Source organism: Lactuca sativa, chromosome 9 (genome assembly GCF_002870075.4).
Source record: "Lactuca sativa cultivar Salinas chromosome 9, Lsat_Salinas_v11, whole genome shotgun sequence".
NCBI lineage: Eukaryota > Viridiplantae > Streptophyta > Magnoliopsida > Asterales > Asteraceae > Lactuca > Lactuca sativa.
This window is the reverse complement of record NC_056631.2, coordinates 212,389,414-212,404,915: the sequence shown is the minus strand read 5'-3', so window position 1 is coordinate 212,404,915 and position 15,502 is coordinate 212,389,414. Positions and strand designations below refer to the sequence as shown.

Below are 15,502 nucleotides of genomic sequence, written 5' to 3'. Positions count from 1 at the left end.
TCAACACGTGTTCATACCATTTGCATTTGATACGTTTGGTTTCCTCACACCGGATGCAGTAGAGCTTCTTAATAGAGTACAACGGATCATGCATTGCAATGGTATATCCCATAGTTCTATGAATGTAGTCTTTAAAAGATTGAGCTTTGCTATACAAAAAGGCTTAGCGGTGCAGCTTGTTGCCCGTTTGCCATTTTACTTGTTGTACGATGATAATTAAAATTTAATTTGAAAAAAAAAACTTGGGGATTTTTGGGCCCATTTGGGGAAAATAAGGTCTAATTCAAAAATTGAACAATGAGTGGGCACTTAGGGAATCCTTAATGGGCCGTAAGAGAGTTGGTCTTGATAAGCTAGAATCGGGACTTAAGTATGTCCCAATTGGACCAAAGGGTAAAACGGTCATTTTACCTTGAGTAGTGTTATAGACTCTGATTGAGTGTTATGTGTCTATGATAGCCAGGAGTCATCGGAGCAACTGTTAGAGATTTCCTCCACGAGTTTCGACACACATTTTACGAGGTGAGTTACCTTCCAATAGAAGTGGGTCTAAGGCACCAAGGTCGACCCACTAGTAGTTGATTACAGTTGAGATGATTGTCTCTGTGATAATTGTCTGGCTTGATATTACTTGATATGTTCTATGTGCCAGTATGTTATGTTCTATGTGATAGTCGTAGGAGGAGGGGATTAGTCCCCCGATCGGTTGTTAGGACCGAAGGGTAGGTCGGACACTCCAGATATGTCTAACAACATGTTTATGATATGTTATTATATGATAGTAGTATGGGTGAAATAGTCCCTGTGACCGAGTAAGATAGACCGGAGGGTAGGCAGGTACCCTAGAATGGCCTGACATGGGTAGTCAGCACCCCAGAATGGCTTGACACAGGTAGTCAGCACCCCAGAATGGCTTGACATGGGTAGGTCGGGCACCCCAAAATTTCCCAGCAACATGTATGATTGTATAGTATGTGGTATGATGGGGGAACTCACTAAGCTTTGTGCTTACAGTTTCAGTTTTGGTTTCAGGTACCTCTTCATACAAGGGAAAGGAGTCGGCAGCATAGCAGCGCATCACACACACACACATGATTTTCGCATTGAATGTTCGTGTCATTGTATCATGTCACGGGTCAGACACAAACTTACATGTCGTGTATGTATATCAAACACGAACGCATCCACAAAATTAATCTGTATAAGACATGGCATGACACAAACACAACATGTTTTTAACCATATTACATGAATTTAACACAATTACAAAAGAATTTACCTTAAACTACTGCATATGAAGCAAAAACTAACATGTCAAAAGATATTAATTTGTGTATTATCAGTGTCTGATACGTGTTGCATGTCACATGACTTTTATCAGATTTTATACATGTTTAAATTGGTAAATTCGTGTATGGTCCGTGTAAGGAAGGAAATACGAATTTGAAATATGCGTCCACAAAAATAGACACAAAACATGAATTTTCAAAACCCATATACAAAAAACATGTGCCGTGTTTTGTAGTGTCGTGTTGTGTATTGAATTGTTGGGTCTATCCAACATTGGTTAACCGGTTAAAGCTAAGATTGGTTAAAGTATCTGCCTTCACAATCCTATTTTAGCGTTTATTCTTTTGTAACGAGTCTTTTCTAACTTCTTACTAGTTTTTTAATAATATATGTGTCGTTCAAAAAAAATATTGAAATGCAGCGCAACTAATTAGCAATTAATTAATTTTATACATTGCATGAATCTTGGCTTTTTCATGTTTTGGATGGATCAGTTTTCTGGATTGGACGATTAGATACTGTTTATAGCAATCAAATTTTTTTGGTTAGTTACTTGGTTTTTGTCCTTTAATATGATTAGTGTTTATCATTTATAATGGTGGAATGTTTTCGGTTCATACTTTTTGATGGACTAGTGGTTGGTTAATAGTTTTAAATTTTCTAACAACTACATTTTAGAAAACCAAGGCACAAGATGGAACCTAAGTACCTAACGTCTGAGGCACATAATTTTATAATTGAAATTTAGAGTTTAAACATTGGTACATTCAAATTTCAAAACATTGTGTTAGCCACAATCTACCTATCACATGATGAGTCCGGTTTAGTATCCAAATAATGCATTTTACCTTTTTTCTTTTAAATTTGAAAAAATTAACAAAACTGCAACTCCTACTCAATTCTCAGTTCCAAAGGTTTCTAGAACCGGTTCCAAAGAAAAAAAAACCTTTTGTGAGCACTTCATCCTTTCAAGATTCGCCGATTCCTAGCAATTTAGCCGGGTACCGACATTATGCTCACCTTAGCTCATATTATCTCCTAACACCCGATTTCCAACTATACATATACATAACAAGCTCAATAATATAAAAAGGCATCAAAATAAGAAAACCTTACCTTTAACTTGACATTTTTAAGAAAATATAATACAACAAAAAATAAGATAATGCTTAACTACATAGCATTGTTAAAAGTTATAACAGAATCGTGTGATGGTTGATTGGTTGTACCCTTAGATACAAAGATAACTAAAAAGCTTTACGTTAAACCAAAAGAATATATACTAGCCACTAGCTTTGGTTCTTTAAAAGGCTTTATAAGGTATACTGTACACAATATGTTTTTAAACAAGAATAATTATCGATAAATCCAAATCTTTAGTAATGTTATGCATGTCATGGTGTTAATGCTTTTTTTAAACAAAACAAAAAAAAGTATTTTTACAAAATTAGGTTTCAATACGCAAGCATCAATGACATTACTATCACTCATCCATTGAGTTATACGTGTTGTACATGGTTTCACACTTTTAAGGATTGAAAGAACTATTTAGATTTCTTTGTGCAATGCATGTTCCATAACGTTGAACAAGGTTTTATGTTTTAAGGGTTAGCAAAAACTTAGTGTGTTTTATATGATGAACACAAATCGTTTTACAAAAGTTGCATACATAATGCACTACACAATGTTCATTTTTATGAAGATTCCATACACCATTTAATATCATGGATACATGTTTTATTTCTATCAACTGTAGTGTGTACATAATGTTCAAATAAATGCTTAAAATCAACTTATACACACCTCCTTGCATATATAGTGATATAGTTTCTTTGTCTCACAACTTCCTAACACATTTATTGAGTCTAAAACAAGGTAATATAATTCACTTAGAAAATGGTAACATAAGCTACTAACAATGTAATACGAAGCTATAATAAACTAATAAGTTAAATAAACTAGTTATATATATATATATATTTAAAACGCTTCACAAACAAGTTGTCAGGATGGCCGAGTGGTCTAAGGCGCCAGACTCAAGTTCTGGTCTTCGAAAGAGGGCGTGGGTTCAAATCCCACTTCTGACAGTTTTTTTTTTTTTTTGGTTAAATCATTTGTCTCTCTGATTTCGTTTTTGGGCGTTTTCAGCGAAGATCGAGGAATCTGAACGCGAATCGGTGTTAGAACTTAGAACTATTTGCTTTTTTGCTGATTCACTTTTCATTCCACAGTTGATTTTGTTCTGTTTGTAAGCATTATCAACAGAGGACGAAGATCTGTTGGTGAATCAGTGTTTAAACATGGCGGCAGCTCGTTCAATCTTTGTTGGACTCATCCGGTAAGCTAACTCATACACTTTACCTCCTTTTGAGTTCTGGCTCCCTGCAAATCTTAAAGCTTTGAATTTCTGAACCCTAGGAATTACAGCAGACAAATGAGGACTAATGGTTCACTGAGGTTCTTGTCTTCTTCGCCTTTGTCTTCAACGGCTTCCAAATTGGAAATCGTATACGACGAATCACCGATTTCGGCAGCCGAAGATGAATCCGACTGCGGTTCAGGTGGCGTTGATGATCTGAAGAGCAGAATTTTACGGCTGAGACTCCCGAAACGTAGCGCAACCAATGTTATTGAGAAATGGATCAACGAAGGCCATCGAATTACAAGCTACGATCTCCGTCATATATCAAAAGAACTTCGTAAATCTCATCGTTACAAGCATGCTCTTGAGGTTAGATATCTAAATTTCTTCTCTAATTCTATTGTTAGCGCGATTGAACTTCATGAGAGAAGTAATATATACCTAGTTTCAGAACAGAGTTTCCTGAAACCCTAAATTTGGACCAATGATGCTTATTCTCTTGAACAAGCTATATTCTCCATTATCAAATCTGGATATGAAATGCTACTAGTTATATAACTATCCATTTGGATCAATGATGCTTATGTTCCTGTTGATCAACAAGATATTATAACATAACGAGCAAGAATATGTGCATTGCAGTTGTCAGAATGGATGGTTTCCCACAGCGAGTATGAATTATCTGATTCAGACTATGCAATCCGCATCGACTTAATGACCAAAGTGTTTAGCATAGATGCTGCTGAACGCTATTTTGAAGGTTTACCTCCAAATGCCAAAACAACAGAATCCTATACTGCTCTTCTCCATTCATATGCTGCATCAAAACAAACCACAAAAGCAGAAGAACTCTATGAAAAGATGAAAGAATCCGGACTAAAACTAACTCCCATAACATACAACGAACTAATGACACTATACATGTCAGTAGGGGAGGTCGAAAAGGTCTTTTCCATCATCAAAGAACTCAAAACCCAGAACGTGTCACCCGATATATACACTTACAATCTCTGGATAAGTTCATGTGCTTCTTGTTTAAAGATTGATGAAGTTAGAACCATTCTTGATGAAATGAGTAGTTCCCATGAGGATGGAAAGAGTGAGATTTGGGTAAGATATGTGAATCTTGTGAAGATTTATCTTTCATCTGGGCATCTTGTGAATTCAGATTCTAACTCTGTGGTGGAAAGTGAGAAGAGGAATAAGATTATTACACAAAGGGAATGGATAACTTATGATTTTCTTATTGTGTTGCATTGTGCTTTGGGGAATAAGGATACACTTGATCAAATATGGAGGTCTTTGAGAATGACAAATCAGAAAATGATTGGTAGAAATTATGGTTGTATGCTTTCTGCATATTTGATGTTAGGATGTTTGAAGGAGGTGGGAGAAGTTATTCATCAATGGAAGACATCTGCTACAACAGAATTTGATGTGTCTGTATGTGAGAGGGTTTTTAAAGGGTTTAAGGAAGTTGGGTTGATTGAAAAGGCAGAAACTTTTCATAAATTGCTATCTGAATGAATTTGAGCTAATTTCAGGTGAATGCTTTCTAAACTCCTTAAATCCTTTATTTAAGTTAGGGATTTTGTTTCCTTTTGAGTTAATGGGTTAAACATTTAAATGTTTAATATGAATTATTTCTTTTACTTAATTTGGACATAATGACTTAATGAGTTAAGCCAAATATCTAGCTTAATGTGTTAAGACATTACCCATTTACCTATTTATCATATTTTTTTCCTCCCAACTCCAAAATTGATAAATGTTGTTAAAATCGGTGAATATTGTGAAATTTGTTTTTTTTTTGGATTGTAAGGGTAAAATAGTCAAACTATTACAGGTGGATTTTATGACAACAACTTTGGTAGACTTAAGCTAGTTTCGGTGTCATGTTATGATAGTTTTGTTTGTTGAATTTAGGCACTGTTTGGATAAAGATTTTATTTGGATAAATGATGTTGAAAAAGTTGTTGAGAAAATGACAACAAACTTGTCCATTTCAGTTAAAATTACGATATTTTAGAAAAAAAAAATAATGATTACGTATAAAAAAACCAGAAAATGATAGAAATGTCATCAGAACTAAAATAGTGAGAAACTCCGAAGTTATGTACAAAAATGTTTAAAAAAACTCGGACCGGGAGTGCAAACTTTTGACAATGATAAGGACCTTTTATGTCATTTAATCTAAATTTTGGACAAAACTGCAAATTTAGTCCTTGTGGTTTGCAAAAAACTTTGGATAGGGTCCAAAAAGTTTTCGACTTGCATGGAAGGTCCAAAATCAAAGTTTTTCTGTGTTTTTAGTCCAAAAAAACTTGAAATGATGGTTATACCCTTTGACTTTCTTTTTTATTATTCTTTTCACTTTTTAAATATTATTTTAATTTAAAAAAGAAAATAAATTAACTCTCTCTCTCTCTCTCTCTCTCTCTCTCTGTGTGTGTGTGTGTGTGTGTGTGTGTGTTTCTCCTTCCACCTCCCAGCCAAAAGGTTAACTCCAAATTCTCCTTAAATATTTAGTGTGTGGGTCTGAAAATCAAACAAAATCTTGCCACAAATTGGAAATACATTAACCAAATCGAATCACCATAGGAAATACATTAAACAAATAGGATCAAATGAGTTCAGAGTCAGAACCTTCAATTTCTTCTTTGGTTTTCAACTATTGATCTGTACCTACATCTCCTTCTCAACCCCATTCCCGGTGACAAGTATCAATGAGTGTTGGTGAACGGTTTCTGGCCGAGAAGGGATATGTAGGAGGGCAAGGGGATGGTGGGTGAAAGGTGCTATGGGATAATCAATTTTTGAAAATCACAAGACGGAGGAGACGAAATCAAACAAACATGCTCTGGTTTTCTTGTGAGGATAAAATATGAACACAGTTTTAGAGGATGATGGTGGTGAGTCCGACGAACTTTATCGTCCCCTCTAGATCCATAAATCTAGAATTTGAATATGGTTCTGGAAATTGTTCATCTTTTTAGGGGGTCACGAGACAAGGATACGTATACATGAATGGAACAAGATTAAAGCATATAGAATCCAATCTCGTTCAAAGCATTATCAAAACAAATCTGGAGCGAAGCATCACAAAAATCGAAGGAGTATAAAATCAGAATTTCTCTCATTACCACCCATTACTAATGTGTTGCTGGTGGTGATTTTCGATTAGTGGTGGCCGGTGGCGGCAACCACCATCTCTGTGGCTCGATTTTCGGTGGTCTCTCTTTCTTCGTCGGATGTTGCTAGGGTTTGCAGCACCGTCTTCGATGATCCTTCTCCTCCGGCGTCACTGATATGACATCGAATCCTGCCACAGTCATCAACCTTTGTATATCGATCTTTGGTTGAAATTTTCTTAGCAACTTTAAACCTAAGCGCCCCTTCCTCGCCTTGCAATCAACACAAAAATCGATACTTGGAAAATGAGGATAGTTCGATTGAGCACCGAAGGATTTCTTATTTGAACTAGATGTAGAAATCATGAATTTCTTTTTTGTGTGCTTTCGATTATCAGATTCTTTATGAAAGAAGGGGAATATTGGTTATTGTTTAATTGGGTTTGTGTTTGGTGTGTGTGTGTGTGTGAGAGAGAGAGAGAGAGAGAGAGAGAGAGTTATTTTATTTTCTTTTTTAAATTAAAATAGTATTTAAAAAAAGAAAAAAATAATAAAAAAGAAAGTAAAAGGGTATAACGGTCATTTCAAGTTTTTTTGGACTAGAAACACAGAAAAACCTTGATTTTGGACCTTTCATTCAAGTCGAAAACTTTTTGGACCCTATCCAAAGTTTTTTTGCAAACCACAAGGATTAAATTTGCAGTTTTGTCCTAAATTTTGTTATTATTATTATGTTTACTGTAGGTGTAAATATCAAGATGGGAATATGAAACACCACATGCCAATTGAATTAACTAATTTCAAAATGATTTATAAGAGTTTAAAATGTCATTTGTAGATAAAGGTCATAAAATGGTAAAATATTAACATTGGAAAACATTTAAATGTTAAATCGTATGAGGTCTAACATGACATAGAAGAGAAAAAAGGTTCGAAGTAAACATTATGAGCGTGTTCGGCAAAATTAACTGGTAGCGTGTAGTGGGTAGCTTATAGCTTGTATTGTTTTGTTAAACGCTATATGAAGTAGCATTTGGATATGAAGCATTTTGTTTAAACTAAACGCTAAAAGTTTGTAGTGTCGAACAAGGCTTTCTGTTGAAAATGAAGCGTTTTGTCAAACGCTAAAACCTAAAAGTTCTCAAACGCTCTGTGCCGAACACGTCTTATATTCATCTTAACATCAAGAGGCATCATGTAACTGCTGAATATTAATCTATCATCAACCTTAGTCCAAGTCTTTTAACTTAATACATATCAAAATATGTATATTAGGCTTAGGAAGCCTAATACATTGAAGTTCAATATATGTGAAGTACAAGAAATTGATATTTTCAAACACCCAAAATATTTCAAATCATCATAAAATAATAAATAAGCATTGTGGGAGAAAAAAATAAAGTTAGCAATACAAAATATCAACCATAAGTTATCATATAAAATCTCCTGAAAAATCTTAAAATTTTGAGAAATTTTTTAATAAAGTCCTTAATTTTATTTTTTTAAACACGTAAAAGCCCCCACTTTTTAACTTTTTCAATAGAAAAACCCAATAAACCAATTAAATTATTTATTTTAGCCATTTGACCTGTTTAGCAGGTCACGTGACCATATTGTTAATTTTTTCAAAATAATTGGACTTTTTTGTAGGTTTCTTCAAAATTTGTATACTATGAATAACCGTACTTATATATATATATATATATATATATATATATATATATATATATATATATATATATATATATATATATATATATATATATATATATATATATATATATATATATATATATATATATATATAGGGTTATGATTAAATGTGAACTCCAAATATTGTGTGAATGTGTGACCAAAATATGATCATTAGATTAAAAAAATTAATGACTATGATTTTAGGGTGCATTGTATTAATGAAGGATAGCAATTACTATATAATTACAATTAATTAATTCTAAGGTTATTAAAGAGTAATTATGACATTTTATTAAATGAGATAAAAAAGAAGTAACCATATTTTAGGAAACCAAGTCAAATATATTAATAAAATCCATATTATTATTTTTAAAACCAAATCACAGAAAATCATGTATTGAAAATTTTGCAATATTTTTTTTACAAGATAATCACATAAAACGAAATTAATTTCATTGTTTAAGAATTACTTAGTTTCATAACATATTTCTTTCTATAAAATTTAGGCAATTTCACTATTAGTTTTACAAAATATTAACACAATGTTTTATACAATGTTCAGAAAAGTACAAATTAAAGAATCAGGCGATTTGATTCTTTAAAACTCAAGAATTTACATGAAACTTATTTCATCTTTTAAGAATCACATTTCATTCTTTAAGAATGCATTGACTAATAAATATTTTTGAACTACTGTCATAAAAGTAGTGAGATATGTAAAAAAAATCATTCTTTAAGAACGATCAATTACTACTTTATAACATTTTTTTTGAAGTGTATGCAATATTCTTTTTACACAGATTCACCAAAACTATAGACCAACTAAAAATTCTTGAAGAATAAAAAAATATTATTTTTACACATAAAATATCTTACAATGTGTAACATAATTTTCGTATAACAACACTTACCACGCTAGCATAGACCGACCTCTCTTCGAGATGCTCTACGGGAGGAAGTGTTGGACCCCAATCTGTTGGGGCGAGGTCGGTCAGATAGTCATGGGTAGTACTCAAGATTACAGAGAGGATCCAACAGGTCCAGAGCAGGCTCCAAACTGCTCAGAGTCGGCAGAAGAGCTATGCCGACAAGCGGTGTTCTGACTTGGAGTTTCAGGTGGGTGACATGTTACTCTTGAAGGTGTCACCTTGGAAAGATGTTAAGTGACCGGACTCGCCGAGTCAGAGGCTGGACTCGACGAGTCCATGCTGGAATGAGAAACCCTAATTCCTAGGGTTTGCACCCTATATAAGGAACCTTAAACCCCACCCCAGCCTCTTTAGCACCCCCTTTGATGTCCAGAAGCTTTCCCCATCATTTTCAAACCCTAATTTGAGAGTGAAAGGGATTTAAGTGTCTTGTGGAGCTTGGATAAGAAGGATACTTGAAGCAAGAGTTGGTGGGATCATAGAGGAGCAAAGTGGATCGAATTTCCTTGCTTGTTGGCATCAGATTAAAGGTAAAAAGCTGTTGCCTTGGCTTGGTTGTGCTTAGTTTGTTCATGAATGAAGTTTTAGGGCCAAATTGTCATATATGAGTCTCTTTTCGAGTTTTGGGTTCAAATCGGTGGTTTCTACTACAGATCTAGATTGGTCTTGACTCATGAATTTGGAAAGTGATAGCTTTGGGGCTTGTTTGAGAGTGTCATTGCCTTAAACCTTCATTTTAGCTTGTTTAGAGCTTGTTGAACCTTGCATGCACGTAAAGTTGGAAACTTTAAGTGTGAATCTGGCCCTAGGAGTCCAGATCTATGTATTGGAAGCTTTGGAATGGCCTGAAATCGTCTGGATGAAGATGTCATGTCTAGACTCGTCGAGTCACATAGGTACACTCGGCGAGTTGTATGAATATGTATGTGCATGGACTCGGCGAGTTGGAAGAACAACTCGGCGAGTCTGTTCTTGGACTCGGCGAGTCTGGTCGTAAGGTCCTAACCTTTTTGGTTGAGCGGTGAATCGGTGAGTCGAGGGACGACTCGGTGAGTTGAGCAGGAAGTGACTCAGAGTTGGTTGGACTCGGCGAGTCTTGGGGCGACTCGACGAGTTGAGTCGTGGATTGGGAGTTTCTGAGTATAGGGACTCGACAAGTCAGCGTGTTGACTCGGCGAGTAGAGTCAGTCAGGAAGGTTGACTTTGACTGAGGACTTTGACTTTGACCAAGAGTTGGCCAGTTGACTTCCAGGGGTATTTTGGTAATTATTGGTATTTATTGAGTTCAGTTTTTTTTTTTTGGTATTATCAGTGGTGGAGTTCGTGTCGGAGGTTGGAGCAGCGTGATCTTATCTTTTCAGTCAGCAGTTGCGAGGTGAGTTATCCTCACTATATCAATAGGGTCTAAGGCACCAAGGTCGGCCCTTTATCGGATGGAATTCCGGGTAGTTGTTTGTTATGTTATTGCTCTGTTATGTTCGCATCCTGGTAATTAGGTTGGTGTATGTTAGAGACCTGGTAGGGTCGGTATCTTCGTTTATAGGATGATGCTATGCTAGTGACCGGTTAGGTCGGAATCCTGGTAGGGATGTGCTATGTATGTGATCTGCTAAGATCAGTTTGATTAGTTGTGAATTGATATATGATTATATGTTTATGTGCACGTGGTTGTTGGACTAGGGTTGGGTTGAGACGGGTCCTGCTTTGTGCTGTAGGCCAACATACCTAGGGCGGACCGGTTATCCCGAAGGCCCAGCGAGCGGTCCGGATATACTGTAGGCCCCACGAAGGTGGGCCAGACGTGCCAAGGCTCGGAGAGTGGACCAGGCCGACTGAAGGCCCGGTGCGGGTGGACCAGTCATATTGTAGACTCAGAGAGTGGACTAGGTGGATTGAAGGCCCGGTGCGGGCGGACCAATCACACTGTAGACTCTATGTATATGGCTAGACTCGGAGGGTGGACCAGGTGGACTATAGGCCCGGTGCGGCGGACCAGTCACACAGTAGACCCGAAGTGCATGGATGTTATGTTCTGTTATGTTGTGATATGTTATGTGTATGGTATATGTGGTTGGTATTTTGGGGGTATCTCACTAAGATTTCGGGCTTACAGTTGTGGTTTAAATGTTTCAGGTACTTCAGGAGACCGTGGCAAGACAAAGGCGTGATCGTACCGCTCCTCATGTTTATGTCTTATGATATGGTTCTGGGAATACTCTGATAATAAATGTATTGAAAACCTTTTTGTAATAGCTTAATGAAATTGAGTGGTTTTTGAAAAGTTTAAATTAGCTGGAATTTTTTTTAGAGTGTTACAAGTTGGTATCAAAGCCTTGGTTTGAGTGAATTGGAGGAACATTCGTGTGAATCCAGTCTCAAATCAAGGAGAGTTTTCAAAAAGAGAATTTAAAATGGTTTTAAAAATGAGTAAAGGAGGATGCGGAGGTACGATCGGCCGGAGCCAGTAAGTAACCCCAAAATACCATACAAGTTATTTGTTTATGAGATATGATAGAACTGCTGGATTAGTGTCTAAGCCCGTAACCATATTTGTCAAGTACTTGACCCGATTGTGCATGGTCCTTTTGGGTTGCCTTCACCAGAGCAACTTGACTGGAGAAATAATAGAGAAAGAGGTTATAATGATTTATTAATATGTTATAAGAATAATATATTAAAAGAGAAATCATATTTGTTTAATTAATATTGGTCAATAATTAATTTAGAATTAATTTAGTGATCAAGTGTAATTAATTAAACTAGAGGGGCTGAATTGTAATTATGTGATAGTTACAAAATATGGTAATGGTTATCCTACATATAGGGTGGACGAATTCAAGGGATAAGATATCCTTGAAATCGTCCAAAGGATAAGGATAAGGGTTTTCAAGGCTTATCTTATGGTTACTTTGTGTGCAAACAACTAGATAAGGATAAGGACTGAAACCCTAATCTCTACACCTATATAAAGACCCCTAAGGCCAAAAGAATTCGTCCATGCCTTCATAAAGGGTTCTTAGGGACGATTTCATACCTCCTCTATCTCTCTCTCTCTCTCTCTCTCTCTCTCTCTCTCTATTGCCTCTCCATTTGCTTTTGGTGTTTGTGAGCCATTAGAGGTACTACACTTGTGGTACTTGCTTTCAAGACTTAGGATTTGAAGATTTGAGTTATTATTGCAATATAACAACAAGAGGTATGTGATCTAATCTTCTATGTGTATTTCAAAAATACTAGGGCATATTAGGGTTTCTATATGTGTTCATAATGTTGTGTATCTAATAGTGAAAACATAGATCCAATTCTACGTTGCATGCACACATAGGATTGTTTGTACTAAACCCATCAGTGGTATCAGGGCCTTTGGTTAACTTGTTTTCAATTAGTATTATACAATTGTATGAACTTGACATACTAGGGTTTATAGCCAATAAACACTAAGAGGCTAGAAATTTCGAGATTAGGGTTTCTATACCCTAATTTGTGAAATTTTGAAAGGGTTTTCAAATCCCTTCCTTAAGCCTCAAGATTTCAAAATCTAGGGTTTGAAAAACCCCATGATTTTTGAAATTAGCCTCATCCCCAAGATAAGATCCTAAATTTTAGGGATTTGGATTATCCTATATCTTGTAATTATCCTTTAATGGTAATATATGGTAATTAAAGATTTTGAATTATCCTATCCCATGATTTTCAAAATTTAGAGGGATTAAAAGGATTAGGATAAATTAATTGTTTAATTGGTAATTATCCTTTATGATCTAGATAATCCCTTATGATTTAATAATTTAAATTAATACTTTAATTCAAGATAATTATTAAATCAAGAGATTTAATATTTAAAATTTTAATTTAAATAGTCTTGAATTCGAAAATTTTAAAGTGAGATTAAAACCTAATTGTTTTGAAAAGTTTCAAAACCTGCCCTCAAGTTTTGGAATTTAAATTGGTTGATTAAAAGTTTAATTTTGAAAATTGTTAGATTCTAAAACCATAAATTTGAAAAGTTCAAATTACACCCTTATGGTTTTATTAAATTAATTAAGTGTATGATTAAAAGAGAGTTAATAAATCCATAATGATAAAGTTTATATTTTAAGTGTAATTTATAAAATTTAAACCACCTAGTATTTTAAAAGTGTAAAATACACCCTTATATTATGTATAACATTAAAAGTCTAATATTATATATGTATAACTTAAATGCTAGTCTTATCGTTAGTAGGCCTCATTCACGAAGCCGGTCTATAAGGGGGTATAAGGTTATGGCCTATAAAATGGCCATTTAATGGGTATCCACTCATACTCACCGCTTCCTTGATTGGTGAAGGGTCGTTAGCCGAACGGGTAGGATAGGGCAATCCCCTCTTCATTAATAAGTATAATGAATCTATGTAAAGTAACTAAACGCTTTTGCAAATTCCTAATCCTAGTTACTTTAGGCAAAAGTGAAATTGATGCAATCCCATGAAATTGCACTTTGCACCCTTGGTAAGAAGTTAGTGGAGCGTGTGTGGTTTACTGGCACACTAATTGGTTCTAAGCAAAGGTGGAAAAGGGTGACTCAATGTTTTTCATAATTCGATGGAGCGTGTGTGGTTAACCGACACATCGAATAGGTGACTGTAACAATGAGGGAACCATGTACCTTTGCATGGTTATTCACACCCACTTTGTGATCCTCGGCATCCCAGTCACAAACGAGAGGGGCATATCGAGATTTAAACATGCCATTGAAAAGTTCAATGAATCTCAAAGGAAATCCAGGAATTCTTAATACATTTAAACTTAAGCCTTTATGTTTTTCATGGTGAAGAATTAGTGAATCGTCATTCACTTACCTCCGAATTATTTGCATGTTGGATTACGACATCCCTATTCTAATGTGTAAATAATGTTGTTGGATCCTAGCCTTAATGTCTCATTTGGGTGTTTCATTAAGGATTCAATCAACTAACTTGAAATTTCTCCCGTTTTGTAGATGTCTGATTCTAACCATGGTCTTCCTGAATCCCAAGGAAAAGGTGTTCCTGTTGAAAGTGAAAACTTGTTCCAAAGTGAAGGATCAATGTAGACTAGCTTGTTCTCACTCCCTCCTCCTTCTCCCGTTGTTCTCCCTGACCCACAAGATTGAAGATTTGAAAGGTTCTAGATCACCGAAACCCTATTGGCAATGGAACATGAAGATGGTAAACCCATGTGTGCTCACATCCTAGGGATGAAATCACACATTGATAGGTTGATTATATTGGGTGCGTCTTTCCCCAATAAGTTGACTGTGGACTGGGTTCTTCAGTCACTCCCTAAATCATATAATAAGTTCATAAGAGAGTATTATATGATGGATCTTGACGCGACCCTCATTGACTTAACTTACATGCTTATTGCTGCTGAATCAGAAATGATTTGGCGAAGTAATGGAGCATATATGTCTGATAATTCAACCAACCATGCTTCTGTGGACACTCTAGAAGAACCCACCTGTTTCTGCTGCCAAGAGAAGGGGCAATGGATACGAAGCTGCCCAAAGGACCTGAAGAGTCTAAGAGATGGAAGAGTCAAGAAGTATGGCTCTACTTCAGGTATAAAATCCACTATCTAACTCCATTTAAATTCCTATTCTTTATACATAATGTGATAAGATTACATTTGCATGTTTTGCAGGATTAGAGAAAAGAGAGGAAGTTTGATGGAAGAACCAGATGAGTCTGATCACGAAGAAATGAATTACGATCGCATGGATTCGAAGATAAGATTTTGAGCTTAGGAAGTTATGATAGATTTGTTAGGAGTATTTGATTACATAGTTTTTCATTCGAATTTTGCATTGTAAGGACATGTTTTCCGCTGCTTGTATGAATAAAATAAATTTTGGTTTTATCTTATTTGTTTATCCTTACAATGCCATATATGAAAAATTGATGTTTGTGTACTTCTATTATCACCAAAATGGATTTGATTCTTAATTAGGTTATTTGTGGAAGTGTCAAGAGTTTACCAAATAGGGAGAGTTTCTCATCGCCCAAGTTTCAAGTGGATAGGAACTTCGAATCGTATAACAAGTATTGTATGATGAATGAGAACTTTCACATTTG

General features: G+C 35.3%; 1 protein-coding gene and 1 non-coding gene across 2 annotated transcripts; both read left to right on the top strand.

The window, feature by feature from the left end:
• The first annotated feature begins 3,293 nt into the window (after positions 1-3,293).
• On the top strand, positions 3,294-3,377 carry TRNAL-CAA (transfer RNA leucine (anticodon CAA)). Its single transcript has one exon. It is a non-coding gene; the product is annotated as a tRNA-Leu (tRNA).
• LOC111899041 (pentatricopeptide repeat-containing protein At5g09450, mitochondrial) lies at positions 3,371-5,309 on the top strand. The gene is made up of 3 exons (XM_023894923.2): positions 3,371-3,628; positions 3,709-4,021; positions 4,295-5,309. The coding sequence occupies exons 1-3, from the start codon at positions 3,591-3,593 to the stop codon at positions 5,177-5,179; spliced, it is 1,236 nt and encodes a 411-aa protein (XP_023750691.1). The 5' UTR covers positions 3,371-3,590; the 3' UTR covers positions 5,180-5,309.
• Positions 5,310-15,502: the final 10,193 nt, after the last annotated feature.

What these genes read in the sequence shown, in the direction of transcription:
- LOC111899041 (XM_023894923.2), top strand. Translation starts at nt 3,591, where the DNA reads ATGGCGGCAGCTCGTTCAATCTTTGTTGGACTCATCCG. An exon ending in ATCTTTGTTGGACTCATCCG is followed by an intron (nt 3,629 to 3,708) that starts GTAAGCTAACTC and finishes TCTGAACCCTAG; the next exon opens with GAATTACAGCAGACAAATGA. An exon ending in GTTACAAGCATGCTCTTGAG is followed by an intron (nt 4,022 to 4,294) that starts GTTAGATATCTA and finishes TGTGCATTGCAG; the next exon opens with TTGTCAGAATGGATGGTTTC.